The sequence below is a fragment of the Myotis brandtii genome, unplaced genomic scaffold, assembly GCF_000412655.1.
Source record: "Myotis brandtii unplaced genomic scaffold, ASM41265v1 scaffold200, whole genome shotgun sequence".
Classification (NCBI taxonomy): Eukaryota; Metazoa; Chordata; class Mammalia; order Chiroptera; family Vespertilionidae; genus Myotis; species Myotis brandtii.
In genome coordinates, this window is record NW_005357453.1 from 1358561 (window position 1) to 1374060 (window position 15500).

The following is a 15500-nucleotide window of genomic DNA, read 5'->3' on the forward strand; positions in this document are numbered from 1 at the left end:
AAACATTCAGCTCAGGACATCTATATACTATCATTAAGGCAGGAGTTTTATTGGGTTTTCTCTTATCCTCAAAAAACCCTCCATTAGATAGTTATCCGTGTGCTCAATTGACAGATAGAAGCCAAGGCTCAGAGAGGTGAATTGATTGATCAAAAGTCTCATAGCCACTACGTGTCAGGGACGGAATTCTGACCTGCAGTTGCCTTTGTGATCGCTCATCTTGGGCTCTTTCAGCTGTGTAACACTGTGCGTTTTAGCACTGTTAAAGGCAGATTCACAAAGCATCATTCAGACGAGATGTTGACAGAGGTTAGTCAGCTGGTGGAGGCAGGACTGTACTTTAAATCAGTAGACACACATATTTTTTAAAAAAATTCAAACATGCAAAAAAAGAACACTTTGTATTAGAAAAGATAACATTTCTGGGGATACAATTATTCATGACCCAATCAGCTGTCACTTCAGGGGAAAATATCTGGAAGAAATATCTCGGTCACTGAAACGGAGAGCTTTGTAGCTGATCCATCTTGCATGCATCCCATTAGCCTCAGAAGCTTCTGGATAAATTTATTAGGGAATTTCGGTGTCTCTATCCAGCAGTGTGGGACCTTTTCCCTTCAGAGCCCATTGATCAAACCCTCTATTTACACTCTTAGTGGTGGACCCTATTTTAACATCCACGTCTCTGGACAATACCAAGACTGTAGTTCTAAGGAGGTGACTTGGGAATTGTGTCCTCCCCCAAGTAATATCTAGTTAGTCACTTTCATGCAAATAGGAATATTCATACAAATTCCACCATTTTTATGGTTTCAAAAAATAAGAACTATAAACCTTCATCTTTGAATTGACCCTATTTGTTCACCATTGATTCTCAATAAGGAAGTTTGGCCAGAGGGAAAGGTCCATACTGTGCTTTCTTTGCCAATTATATTCTTAAAGGGGATGGAGAGGATGATTAGTTCCTATTTGTGCTTTTGTTTGCTGAGAAATGCTGAGGACCCAAAGGAACCATACTCCGTCCACATTGTGGTAGAGATTGGCAAGAGCTTCCTGACTGCCCTCGTGCCCCAACCAGGAGGCAGCAGTTTCTGCCGTGTCCCCTGGGGTCCTGCCACCACATTTTCCTGTCGCAGGCGTGGGGTATCCGCCACTCTGTTTTCTCCTATTTGAAGGGGATGGAGAGGATGATTAGTTCCTATTTGTGCTTTTGTTTGCTGAGAAATGCCAAGGACCCAAACGAATCATACTCCGTCCACATTGTGGCAGAGATTGGAACGAGCTTCCTGACTGCCCTTGTGCCCCAACCAGGAGGCAGCAGTTTCTGCCGTGTCCCCTGGGGTCCTGCCACCACATTTTCCTGTCGCAGGCGAGGGGTATCCGCCACTCTGTTTTCTCCTATTTGGTGAGACTCCAGTGAATTTTAGATCCTAATCGCTAGGAACATCAAATTATCAAATCCCTTGGATCCTTCTTGTTTCTCTTATACAGCCCAGTGAAGCTACTGCTCTTTTATTATAACAACCTGTGGATTTTAAAAATATATTCTTCCTCTTCCCCATTGGACTGTCCACTCTATCCCTCTCCCCTCCTCTCTGTAAAAAATCAATAAAATATATATTTTTAAAAAAGGCAGCAGACACTACAGAGATGGAGTGCCAAAGCTTGGCAATGATTAAATTCGGGGTATGTAAGAAAGAAAAAGTCAGGGGTGAATAATATACAGTTGCTCCTCAATTTACATTGCAATTACATTTTGGGAAACCTATAGTAAGTTGAAAATATCAAAGTGGAAAATGCATTCAATACATCTAACCTACTGAATTAGCTCAGCTTAGCTTACACGTGCTCAGAACACTCACATTGGCCTACACTTAGGCAAACTCATCTAACGCAAAGCCTGTTTTATAAAAATTGCTGAATGTCTCATGCAGTTGATTATGCATTTCGCTTTTGCACCATCTTAAATTCAAAAAATCGTTAGGTTAAACCATTGTAAGTCAGAGACCATCTGTAAATAAGCTGGCTGCCAGAGATAAAGCACAGCAGTGGGTTTGATGAGATAATAATAATGGCTACATGTTATTCCCAAACAATTACCATGTGCCCAGCACTGTGCTTATTAGTGCTTCCCATTTATTATCTCACTGAATCTCCATATAATAACCTGTTTTACAAATGAGACACGTGATCAAAATGCTAAGTAGTTAGTAAGGCCAGACGTTGAATGAAGTGCTATTTCTCTGTATTCCACAAAAGCAGAGTTTCTCCAAGTGTGATCTAAGAACTCCCCAAACCAAAAATTATGCAGAGGTGGTGGTCTAAAATGCATATTCCTAGGCCCCACCACAAACATGCCATTTTGGAGCCAAAGACTCTGCCTACTTAAAAGCACCCTGAGCAATGCTTATGCCAGCTAAAGCTTTATCAATATTGTTTTCAATTCAATTTACTAAAACTTCATGAAGCTGCTGTAATGTTATAGAAGTTGGCTCAGGCTCGCAGATATAGAAATAAACAACATAATTTCTTCCCTCCAGGAGCTACTAGACTAATGAGAAAAAGAATGAAGAAGAAATAGACCATGGAAACACATTGTAATAAATGCTTGGGTGGCCGTGGGGAGCACCTAAGGGGAAATGCTGGCCAGTGTTGGGCAGAAATGGAGTTGGACACAGCCACCAGTTAGTTATATATTTGAAACTCATGAGATAAGTCAAGATTAAATATGGTGAAATTTGAAAGGTTCAGGGGTGAAAATGCTAAGAAAAAGTCTAAAAAACAAGAAGACAGGAACAAAACTTGAGAGATTACTTATTTGATATTTTCTTCTTGAAAACATAGTACTCTGAATAAGTGAACCACTCATTAGCATAACCAATGAAATTGCCCTTTTGCGTGGCCTAAAAACTTCAGATCACTTTATGAGTTTTCTTTCCTCAGGAGAATTTTGAAAGTGATTTGCCTAACTTTTTAACTATCAAGTTGACTTTTCATAAAAGGGATGTGTTACACCACTGAGTGGCAAAGTTGCATTTCAGATGGTCTACTTCCAAAATGCATGCCTTAACAGTTTCATTATTCTAATGTAACTCTAAATTAGAATGAAATGGCCCTTTAGCATGGCCTAAAAACCTCAGATCACTTTATGAGTTTTCTTTCCAAAGGAGAATTTTGAAAGTGACTTGCCTAACTTGTTAACTTTCAAGTTGACTTCTCATAAAAGGGATGTGTTACACCGCTGAGTGGAAAAGTTGCATTTCAGATGGTCTATTTCCAAAATGCATGCCTTTAACAGTTTCATTATTCTAATGTAACTCTAAATTAGATGCTTTTGCACTACCCAATTGTAGTAAACAATTAATTGTGTAGATAAATGAGAATCCACTCCTGTTATTCCTTCATGGAACCCCATCTACTCAGTATTCTATGATGGCAATTAACCCCTCCAGTACCTGGCTGCTGCCTGGCCTGTGATTGCCCCGCTGTAGGCAGGACAAAATGCCTATAAATTGTGAAATTTTCCTGAATGAAAGGTAATGGCCTTGACAGCTTCAAAAATGTTTCATAAAGAGCTTGTTGTTGTTGTTGTTATTATTATTATTATTATTATTGCCTGTTCATATCAGAATACATTGAAGAATTAATAAAAACATTTTCATTTAAGAACAAGAACCATAAAGGAGAATTTGGAAGTGATTTGCCTAACTTCCAACAATAAGATTGCTGGGAAGCATCTAATAAACATGTCAGAGGAGAATTTGGAGTTGGTACCTTTTTGCTTTCCATGTTTGCTTGTTGTGTAAAGCAAAAGCAAGAGGGTCTTTGTCTGAGTTGGCCAATGAGCTTAGGTTTGTAAGAAGATTTCACCATAAAATGCAAAGACCACGATATAAGATCACCGTGTTTCTTAGAGTTACAGTTTGGCCCTTGTACTTGGTGAGCAAAGAGGGAGAGATGAAGGGTTTCCCTGAGGTTTGAAGAGTGTTAATCAGAGGAGAGAATGCTTGGGTTACAGATTGATCCATGTCAGGACGGAGTGCTGGGTCCCAAATAATAAAGGCAGCCAGATATTCCTCACACAAACACGGCAGCATGCACACATATACATGCACACATATATGTATATATTCATTTATGATATGCAGGGTCCTCCAAAGTATAAGACTCAGGACAGAGGTTTAAGAGTGGAATTCTTAGTAGTCAACAAAATTCCTAGATCTCTCTTGATGTAAATTGCTGTCAAATACATAGTAGATTTTGCTGTTTTTAATCTAATGCATGCCTTCATCATTTGTTCTTAATAGATTATATTTTAAAATTTGATACCAAATCTTCTGAATTTTTAAATCCAACTGATCACTGTGAATTACATGCAAATTTTATAAGAATTTCTTCATGGATTTAAAGTATTAGGCAAAATGCCCCCAAATACCATTTTCCCTTACCATGTAGGAGAACCAATCAAGTTTATAAATGAGTTGTCTATGTGGTAAGATTTTATAAATCTTAAACACACACACACACACACACACACACACACACACACACACACACACACACCTTTTCCGTGGTTTCTGAAATCCATACTTGTAAAGCAGTGAAATTACCATGGAGATTGGTCTTATCTGTAGGGTGATAGCTAAGTATCTTGAGGTCAAAAAAGTAAGAATGCCCAAGGCAGATAGAGCTGAAAATTGGAATATAATCAGTGCTGGAAGGACCCTTTCACCAAGTAATCTTAAAAATAAGTAATTTGTGTTAGTATGAAAGGAATACTGTCGTTGTGCAGCAAGGCATTGCACCAATTACCCTTGACCCGCCTTTGAGGCTTTCTGATTTTTATGAGACTTAAGTTGATATTTATTATTTTAAGCAATGCATTTATTCTAGCTAACCATTATTTTAATGGCAGAATAAAAAGCAAACTGACAATTTTATTTTCCCAGTGTTTTCTTTTTAATATCTACTCTATATAAACTGTTTGTGCAGAACAGCCTTGGATTAGCCGTATATACTCTCAAGTTAGACTAGGAATTTTAAAGCTGGAAAAAAGCTTGGCGCCGATTTCCTTTCTTTGTTTTAGCAGCAGAGCGTTCTTATGCAGCTGTAAGTTACTATGGAAACTCAGTATATACAGCTGGTCAGCACATTGCTTGTTTCCTTGGAGGTATGGACGGGTTGGAGAGTAACATCACAACCGTCCCCTCCCCAGTGACATAGGAAGGGGCGCCAATGCATCATGAACACATGGATTCCAAAAGGATCTTCTAAATTTTCAAGGAAACACATTGAAGGCAATAAAAGTGAAGTTAGGTGCTCAGTGTTCATAATCTGCCCTCCGGTAGCATCCGAAGCAGGAGTCTGAGTTCAGGGCTCTCCTGTGTCTTATATGGTAGTTTGCCCAGGTCATCCCACATATCCTCTCCCTTCCCCAAATTTGCGGTCCATAACCTTGCATTGCTCTTTCCTCCACGTGATTTCCCTCAGGGTTTCTGTGCTCTTGGCACCAGCAGTAAGCGTTTCTCTGAAGTCCTTCTAAGCCCCAGTGGAGAAGAATGATTTTTTTTTTCAAAAGGGAAAGGAGGATAAATATATTTACCCTCTATTTTTATCTATGCACAGTTTACACAAACTCTTAGGATTTCTAGAAGGTTCTTCTACTTAAAGCTAGAGCGTTGAGCCCTCCTAGTAGGTAGATTTATAATATCTTTTTAATCATTGGAAATTTTAAAAATACAAAAGAGGAAAAGAGATATATCCATACTTCCATAACCCCAGTGACATCTTAGAATATTTCTTCCCAGAGTCCTTTTTAGAAATTACTTTTAGAAAAATCACTCTATTAATTCTGTGAAAATAAACCATGTGAATTAAAAATCTTCTCAAATCTCAGCATTCCATGTTTCGAGTGTGGATATCAGTTCATGTCTCATTTATAAGGGCATGATTGATGAAATTCCTACTATAAAACATCTTTCATAACAGGGATTAGCATTTTCATTCATCTTCTCATTTCCCCACCTTCTGGTCTGGGTAGGTATATTATTAGTTATGCCTGTTCAGGTGTTTGACAATGGAATTCTCTTCAGTAACCATTGTTTCCATTGTCTTTACTTTTATTTCTGTATAGAAGTGGATTCTGCATCCATCCTTGGTCCCTTTTTTCACAATGCCTACCTTTTAATTTTGATGATATTGTTAATTACCTGGATTTTGTCATCAGACTTATTTAAGAAGTGCTACATTTTCTAAGCACTTTTATAGTTGAGAATGTGACTGTTGATAAACAATCATATATAATATTCTTTGTAGATAAATGATAATATATAATATTCTTTGTAGATAAATGATCATATATAATATTTCTCCATTGTCTTCTGACATTGAATTGTTCTATGTGGGAACCCAATGTACCCCTCAAAGATGTATTTTGCTGTTGATTTTTCTGTCTGAATGTTCATCTAATTTGTCATTCTCCAGATTCAATAGCTCAAATATATGCCTCACTATTAATAAATACATTTTCAATTTTCCAAGAACATGGTATAGTCTTGCAATCTAAAAATGGAGGTTTATTTTTCAGGGAAAATTTCCTATTATTTTATCTGTGAATGTATTTTCTGTTCCCATGCGAGCTTGCTACATCAAGAATGCCAGTTATCTTAATGTTAGATCAACTTTGCTTGTCTTCTTTCCATGCAAGTTTTGCTCTAATTACTTTAGTCCCATTGCCTTTTCATCTCCATCCACTGATTATCTCGTCTCCTGTGTGTGAACAGTTTGATTTTTAGTGGTGTCAATTATGTTACCGTGCTTTCTAATTTATGTATTGGCTCTCTAATGACGTTGCTTTGGTCCCTGATTTGTTTTCTTAGGTCTCCTACCTCCCTTTTCATTTTATTCTATTGTTTTATCACCTAGTCTTTGACCTCTAGTTTTATTGAATTTATTTTCATATTAAATTAATGGATTGTGTGAAGCAACTTGAGGAATTTCCTTCTACTTTACTTTTATATTTTCTTCTGGATAGCATGCTTTGTCTCTCTCTCTCTCTCTCTCTCTCATGATTTCTGGCTGTAGTATATTTCTATATTCCGATATATGTCTTGTGTCTTGCTCAGGTGTAGGTGGCAGGTATAGGTGGCTCTGTTCAGACACTATTTGTTCCAATGTGGTAGAAGTTCCTTCTAGACTTAGTTACTCCCTGTCCTGAGACCCCTTGGAGTCCTGTTTGAAGACTAGACACTTCAGGCTTATGAATTTTTAATAACCAGCAGGAATGGTCACGGAGTGAGGTCAGCAGGAGCGGCATTCAGTCTCTTTGAGAACACCCCGCTGTGTTGCCAGGTGCTGTCTCCTATCCTCTTCCATGGGGAAGGGGCTTGTCCTCAGGTTGCCATGGTAGCCCCAGAGCCTTCACCTTAGTCAGCCTCATCTCCTGTGTGTCTCCCCAGCAGCCACTCCAGCCTCTCCTCACTCAGAAAAGGGAAAACATAAGGCTGGTCTTAGGTCCTTCATTGCTTCGGGTAAGGAGGTATTAATGAGAATACTTAGCCTTTTCCCCAAACTCCAGGACAATTTCCAGGGTTTAAAGGCAGATAAGGGACTAAATCCTACTCTACCTTTCTGCTCTACTCCAGAAATGTCCGTCTTGATTTTTTTTTGTTTTTGCAATTGACTTTACTTTTTCTTTTTTGGTTGCCGTGGTTGATTTTTATGTATCTGTGTGTGCTCTGTGACATACCTTTTTATTTTATTAGATATTGGGGGAGGGAAATTATTTATATGTTAGAATCCATTATCTTCTCAGTTCAATGTGCAGAAAAGTTCCCTTATAGAACATCTACTATTCCCAAGAAACAAAAAATGATTTTTCTCATGCAATTTACTGTAGCTCTTCAATGTGCATTAAAATATACACAGAAATAGTTCCCCTGCACAACAGCAATATTTCTTTAGACTTTTAAAATATCCACATATTTTACTTCAAATACCAAAAGGGCATAGTAGAAAACATTTGACTAAGAGGAAATAATCTCTCAAATTTCTGTCAATATGTTGTGTTGGAACCTGGAGAAGTTCCTTTATATAGTAATTATTTATGTCATCAGATAACACACGAGTTAACACTTTTATCTTGTTTTTCTGAATATGTTTTCATTCTCTTCATTGCTCCTATTGAAAATTGGACAAAGAAAAATGTTTCTAAATTATATGTGTATAGATGTATATTTTTGTGTCAATGTGTATATGTAGCATTTTAAATATAGGTATTCTATATGATCATACAGTTGAAGAAAAATGTTTCTAAATTATGTGTGTAGATGTATATTTTTGTGTCGATGTGTATATGTGGCATTTTAAATATAGGTATTCTATATGATCATACAGTTTACATACAAACATATAGAAATGCACACACATATAAGCAACTGTTGGAGAGTTGCCAATAACAAATTGAGGCTATTGCTAGCACACAAATTGAGTTTCCAAAGATATAGCAATCACAACATATGCACATAGAATGAGGACCTTGAGATAATCCTACTATAATTTTTATCACTGGTTTGAGCCTCACAACATTATTCTCCTAATTCCAGGTTTCACAATTAAAAAGAGAAAAAGAAAGCTCAGTCTGAATTTAGAAAAAAAAAAGCCACCCTGATTAAAGAAAGAGCAGGGACTGAGTAAGGCTAATGGGATTATTTATCTGGATGAATATACACAGAGCTGTTTCTGTGTATATTTTAATGCACATTGAAGAGCTACAGTTAATTGCATTTACTGTGAGGAAAGACCTGAAATAGTTTTGAAGCATATGTAAAAGACTTGAAAATAAAGGTTGATGATCACATATTCTTCACCCCATAGCACATGGCCAATAATTTTTACATAGGAGGAAAAATTATTTGGGCATATTGTGCTCACAATAAGAAGTACTAATGGGGTGTGGAAAATAAAATCAAAAGGTCTAAATTTTTCATTATTCTAAGATGAACAAAATATCATCTTTGCCAATTATAGTAGAAGAGCTTATAGTTTAATGCTTCTATATTCTATTACTGTGATTAGTATTAATTAAACAAAAAAAGTGGACCTTTATGTTTTTAATGTGTTCCTCCCTTAGCTTTTCCATAGCTATTACTCATTTGGAGACAGGAAATGAATAGAAAATTCTAAGAATAAAATCATAGCTTAAAAAAAACATGTTTTTTCCAGAATAATGGCAGCCCCAGTCAATATTAATAGAAAAAGACTCAAGTGTACTTTTATTTTCAATATAGAACACATTCTAGTCACTTAAGTTTAGAACCAAACTTCACCCAACCTAATTTTTTAGGAGATTATAGACAGGTATGTGTGAGAGACAATTTAAATAGAGAATGAAATGCAAATCTCAACAACCAACCCTATGGGGGAGGACAGGTGTGGAGGTAGGAAAGAGAAAACTAGAGAGAAATATTAAGCAGATTTCAAGTTACTTGTCACATAAAAATAAGCCTGGAGATAAGTGTTGGATCGGGTACCTTATTAATAAAGGAGGAGGATTATGCATTTAGTGATCAAGTTAGCTGAAATAAAGATGCCTTGGAAACAAAAGTTGGTGCAGAAAGACTTGAAACTATGACTTGAGAGAACAATTTCAAATCTATAAATTGAGCAGTCCATTAGAAACATTATTCCTTAAAACTAGGGTTGGGTTGAGGTAAGTTTTACATGGAAGCCTGAATTTATATGAAATATTTTCCATCCTATGACATGTTTTCTCTAAATTATACATTCAATTCCATATTGCTTCCTCTGTACCAATCTGAATGTGAAATTATCTGTTGATACAACTGCAGCACTGAATTTAAAAGAACACGTTTATTTGGGATATAGAGGTAGCCCAGTTGGCCAATAAACTTCTAGGCACTTGATGTGGTCACTTCCTTCAGATATTCCTTCCAAGAGAAGACCAATAGTTGTATCTCCACTATTTCAACAACAAAGTGACTAACTCCAAAGGGCCTGGAGAGGGAGAGAAAGGTATTAGGATCCAGGGAAAGGAGCCAGCCTTTCACTGTCCTCAAAGTAGAAATGCAGCCACTCAAGGATCCTGCAGTTTTCATATTCCCCCCAATAAAACCTCACCAATCTGTTCTTGTGCTTGATTCTTTATCATTCACCAGAGTGGCTTGTGCTGCCTATTTTTCATTCATCTGCATAACTTTAAACATAACTTTGCAATTTTAAAGAGCTGTAGTAAGTCTTTAGGATGTATAGTTTATTCTCAAAGTTAAGGTCTTCTGGAGAATATTAATTATGTGTGTTAGAGACCTATTGTAAAATTGACCCACATTTCGTATGCACCTAAATAACTGGAAAATAATTGTTAAATAACATATCTAAAGGTAAAAAGACTAAAAGTCATGTCTAAATAAGATTAGAGAACAGTATGGGACATTACTTAAAATTTATTATCCTATATAATAAAAAGCTAATATGCAAATCAACCAAATGGCGGAATGACTAGCTGCTATGACACTCACTGACCACCACTCACTGACCAGGGGGCAGACGCTCAATGCAGGAGCTGCCCCCTGGTGGTCAGTGCGCTCCCACAGGGGGTGCGCTGCTCAGCCACAAGCGGGGCTGATGGCTGGTGAGTGCAGTGGCAATGGCGGGAACCTCTCCCGTCTCTGCGACAGCACTAAGGATGTCTGATTGATGGGCCTAAGCCATCAGTCGGACATCCCCCGAGGGCTCCCGGACTGCTAAAGGTTGCAGGCCGGGCTGATGGGAGATCCCCCCACCTCCCCAGTGCACGAATGTCGTGCAGGAATGTCGTGCACGAATGTCATGCAGGAATGTCGTGCACTGGGCCTCTAGTGTGAAATAAAACCCATCATACTCTTTAGGTTGTGTAGGCAGGACTCTCCCAAGCCCTGTAAGCTTGGGGACTGAGATTACAGAAGAAACTTTACTCGGCAAAATTCCAGCCATTTGCCACAGTATAGACACTTCTTAGAAAAACAAATAAATTTACAATAAACTTTTACCCAAATTTAAGGTTTAGTTGTACAATCTAACGATTGTAGTATAGAAGTACCTTCCATCTTCCATCTGTTAGTCAATTCTAAGTATAAGAAGCATATTCAAAAACAGAATTGTATCTTTCTATGTTTCTGTTGCATATTAGTCATTATTCCTTCTTTCCTCAGCTCCCAAATAAAAATAATGATCTATATATTCACTATAAGTACTTGAAAAGATCCTGAGAAACCATAGTCTGATGGGAATGTGGATAATTTATTTATGGTCATGAATTTTATTTCATCCAAAGAAGAAAAGTATTAAAAAATCAATATATTATCTGAAATTGTTGTAATATTGTATGTCTTAAGAAATTTTCTAAAGTGGCCTAATATTATGTAAATTGAACAATGTGATAAACTTGAAAATTCATCTAACTTTATCTTTATTAACTCATTAAGAGTTGCTGCTGACCAAATAGTTTAAAAAAGTAAAACAATTTCTTCTGCCAGAGTGAAAGAGAGAGGGAACTATGTAATATCCAAATGGAATAAAAAAAATGCATATGCTGCAGGCCCCTTTAAGAATCACTGTCTAGCTGATAAATAATGATATATTTGAAAGATATCTTAAATTATAAGTGCTATAAAAATTGGGCACAGTGAGAGCATTACAAAGAGCAGAAAAATCCATTGTCAGCTTCACGAAAGACAGAATTTCAAGGAAGAGGAGGTATTGGAGCTCCTCTTAGAGAATGAATAAAAATTACATCATCTGAGGAATGCAATTCCACCAGGAATCCATAATCAGAAAAATGCTGGAGAAAGGTATCCACAGCCATTGATAAGCGACATTCACTCTTTAGTCCCAATTTCAATTTGCGTTGAGAATATAGACCTACAGAGCTGTGAAAGGTGTAACGTGATTATTATACCTTGGTCCTAAATACTAGGAAGCAGTCATAAAATTGGATGAATAGATCTTCACCTGCTGATCACAGAAAAAGACAAAGAGACCAAATAAGAAGAGAAAACCTGGGTAAACTTCATTTGTCCACTCTCCATCAGAATAGCATAATGATCAAAATTACGTTAAGCCATGTATTGATTTCATGTTCATGGGATAGAGCCTTTTCCCCCATGGACTTACAAACTAATGCTAAGGTAACCATGTCTACTGCTATAAAACAGGTAAAATAAATACCACAGGTATTCTTAAAGGAGAGAAAATTTTACAAGAAAAATAATCAGGACATCCTATTTGAAGGATAGGTAGGGTGTCTAGATTCAAGATCAAAGGGAAAACAGTTCAGGATGAGAAACTAGAATGAACAGAGTTGGAATTAGAAAAGGGCCTGCCTCAGAGAATTATAGTGAATATAAAAATAAAAAATATGGAGACTAATAAATTGGGCATGGTCAACTCTCAATAAACATTGACTAATGGCTGGTAAATACACACTTAATCAACATCTGATATAAAATTGAGGACACAATCCAAATGAAACAACTAATATATTTGCTCAGAAGCATTCAAGAAATATTTCTGACCTTTTGGGATCATTGTAAAGGGATTGTAAAAAGTTTCATACTAATATTATTATCATTTATAAAGAAAAAATTTAGCCCAGTGTATAATGAGGATACATTTGCTTTAGAAAATTTCTCAGACATACCTTTTATCATGTCTTTAATTTATGAATATTACTGCCTCCCAGCCAAGTCATCTAAGTTAATTTTCCACTGAGAAAGATTTAAAAATTTAAAAGTTGTTTAGTACTCTAGGTCCAAATATTTAATTAAAATTTAGGGAAATAAGACATGGCAGGAGGGAGGAAGGAAGAATGGAGGGGGAGGGAGGGAGAGAGAGAGAGAGAGAGAGAATATGAATTGTAATTGAGATTTTCAAAATCATTAAGTAGAAAAACTAGAACTTGAATCCTGGGAGCTTCCTACTAGCTCTCCCATCAAAGATTATAAATTCACTTTGACATCAAGGGTTTTTGCTGATTGTGGTTGGAAAGAGCAAAATATGGTGGTTACTCAAAGGAGCAAAAATTAGCACTCCTTACTCATTGAGCATAACAACAAAAATGACAAAAAATACAAGCTAGCTTTATATATGGTTACTAAAATGCATATTTGTGTCTTCAGTGGAAAGGAGATCATGGCTGCTACTGGGCTGTGCATATAACCTGGGTCGCGGGCAATATGAATATTCAATTCTGACATCACTTTAAGATTCCAGTGGAAGAGGATGAACATTGCTTTTTAAAATCTTCCTCTCTCAGGCAGAGTTTTGAGGGTCCAAACTTAGGAGATTCATCAGCAAGGGTGTGTTATATTATATTTGTAAATTTCTTTCAGCTGCAAATTTCCATTACAGAATTACTAGCATTATGGTAATGAAGACATTAAATCACACTAGGATATCACATACCATGCTGAGAAAATGATAATACAAATTGCTAGGACAATAGGAATGTGTCCACCATAGAAGGGACAGTCATTTTTTGTACCCTGTTACCACAGCCAATTTCAACAGGGCATGAGTCTATCCCATTAACTAAATCCTAATGAAACTCTAGAATTACGGGGACAGGAAGCTTTCTTCTTCTATACTCAGGGCTGCCTTCAGTTCTATGGGCATATCCTTATTTACTTTATCAGTAGTATAGTTTTCATAGTCTTATGTTCTTTTTCAGGGCAGGTCAATTGAATACCATTACTTGGATATTCACAATGTTTATTCTGTGTAGTTTTTTGTGTTTTTTTTCCAAAAGTGTTTTTTCCCCTCTTTCTCTCTCTCTCTCTGTTTTTCTTCTGGCAAAACACCATGAACTGAAACTGCTTAACTGCATTTGGTGGTGGGGAGGGGGTGAGAGGAGAAGGAAATAGATAAATAGATGTGTTCTAAAGTAGTTCTTATATAACAAACTAAGGGTTTGGGGGAATTATTTGAATTACAAATATTTCCTATCCCAGAGCAGTGATTTTAACTCAGTGCAAACCTTCGCATGCAAATTCACATCTCAGGCCACTCACTTCTGTTCTATGTCCCTGCAGTTCCGCCCTGGTTCTTAAATCACCCGTCCAACCTCTACGCCTACGAGAGCATGGACATCGAGTTTGAGTGCGCGGTCTCGGGAAAGCCGGTGCCCACCGTGAACTGGATGAAGAACGGAGACGTGGTCATTCCTAGTGATTATTTTCAGATCGTGGTAACCATCTCTTCTCATATTCACTTCCCAATCCCACTCATTGCTTATTATGTTTTCAGGTGTATTCCTGTCCTGGGAAGGAGGTTCCTGTCTGGCATGGGTGTGATGTGTTGAAAACAACTGTCCTAAGAAAGCAAATAATGCTGGACTTAGAATTTTTGAGCTGAAAAGAGTGATCAAACAGGCCCCCTCCCTTTTTGGTTAATATTCACCCAAGAATATTTTCCCCATTGATTTATTTACAGAGGGTGGAAAGGAGGGAGAGGGGGAGAGAGATAGAGATGGAGATGGAGATGGAGATGGAGATGGAGATAGAGAAGAGAGAGAGAGAGAGAGAGAGAGAGAGAGAGAGAGAGAGAGAGACAGACAGACAGACATAGACATTGGTTGCCTTCCGCATATACCCCGACTGGGGCCAACGATTGAACACGCTTTTGATTGTGAATCAAACGCGCAAGACCTCTGGTCTGCCTGAGAGCTGATACTCCAACCACTGAGCAACACAAGCCAGCCTCCCCCACCCCTTTTTGTTTTCAACAGACAAGGTTTTAAACGAGGACTTAGGACTTATTTCCAAGTACTCTCATTGCTGTTCTTGGGAAAACAGTTCAGGACCTTGCTCTGGTCTATGTGAAGCCAGGAATCTGTTACTGCTGAGACTTACCTATTGTAATGAAGTTTCATTAGAGGTGCTACTGTGATTGCGGTAGTCTTACTTGGGTGATACAGGCAGCTCCTGCCAGCGAGGACCAGCTGACCTGACATGAGAGTCCACAGGGCAGGGGTGATGCTGACGGTGATGGTGGTAGTGGCCGTGGCAGAGAAGCCGGAGTTGACATTGCGTTATAATTTTGAACATTTTGAAGCTAAGAACAGTAGTTCTCGTTTACTCTAAGTCTCAGTACACACTAGGTTCCTATCCTTTTGGGAGACAATAGGGGTAATGGTACCCTAGTCACTGAGTTGTTGTCCTGGCTCATAGTGAAAGCTCGATACTATATTATTGTTGTTCTTTTGACTGTTACCAGCAGAATTCTTTGCTCAATGATAAATGCTCTATGAAAACTCTCCTTGAGATGTCGGTTAGCATTGGAGGTTCTGAATTCACATACATAAACATATGAGAAACACTTTCCAAATGTTAAAGAACGTTTGCAGCCAAAGAAAGGTATGTGGGGTCCACATCTGTCAAGAAAGAATGTTCTTCTAAGCCAGGTCTCCCCATAGAATGGGGCTGGAACATAGGCGCCCTGCGGGCTGA

The 15500-nt window shown here is 37.7% G+C and overlaps 1 protein-coding gene across 1 annotated transcript in view; it reads left to right on the forward strand.

The window, feature by feature from the left end:
* DCC (DCC netrin 1 receptor) overlaps positions 1-15500 on the forward strand; it is a 980448-nt gene that overhangs the window by 592833 nt on the left and 372115 nt on the right. The window contains exon 6 of the mRNA XM_014538876.1: positions 14085-14239. Within this exon, the coding sequence (XP_014394362.1) occupies positions 14085-14239 (155 nt within the window). The remainder of the gene's footprint in view (positions 1-14084; positions 14240-15500) is intronic.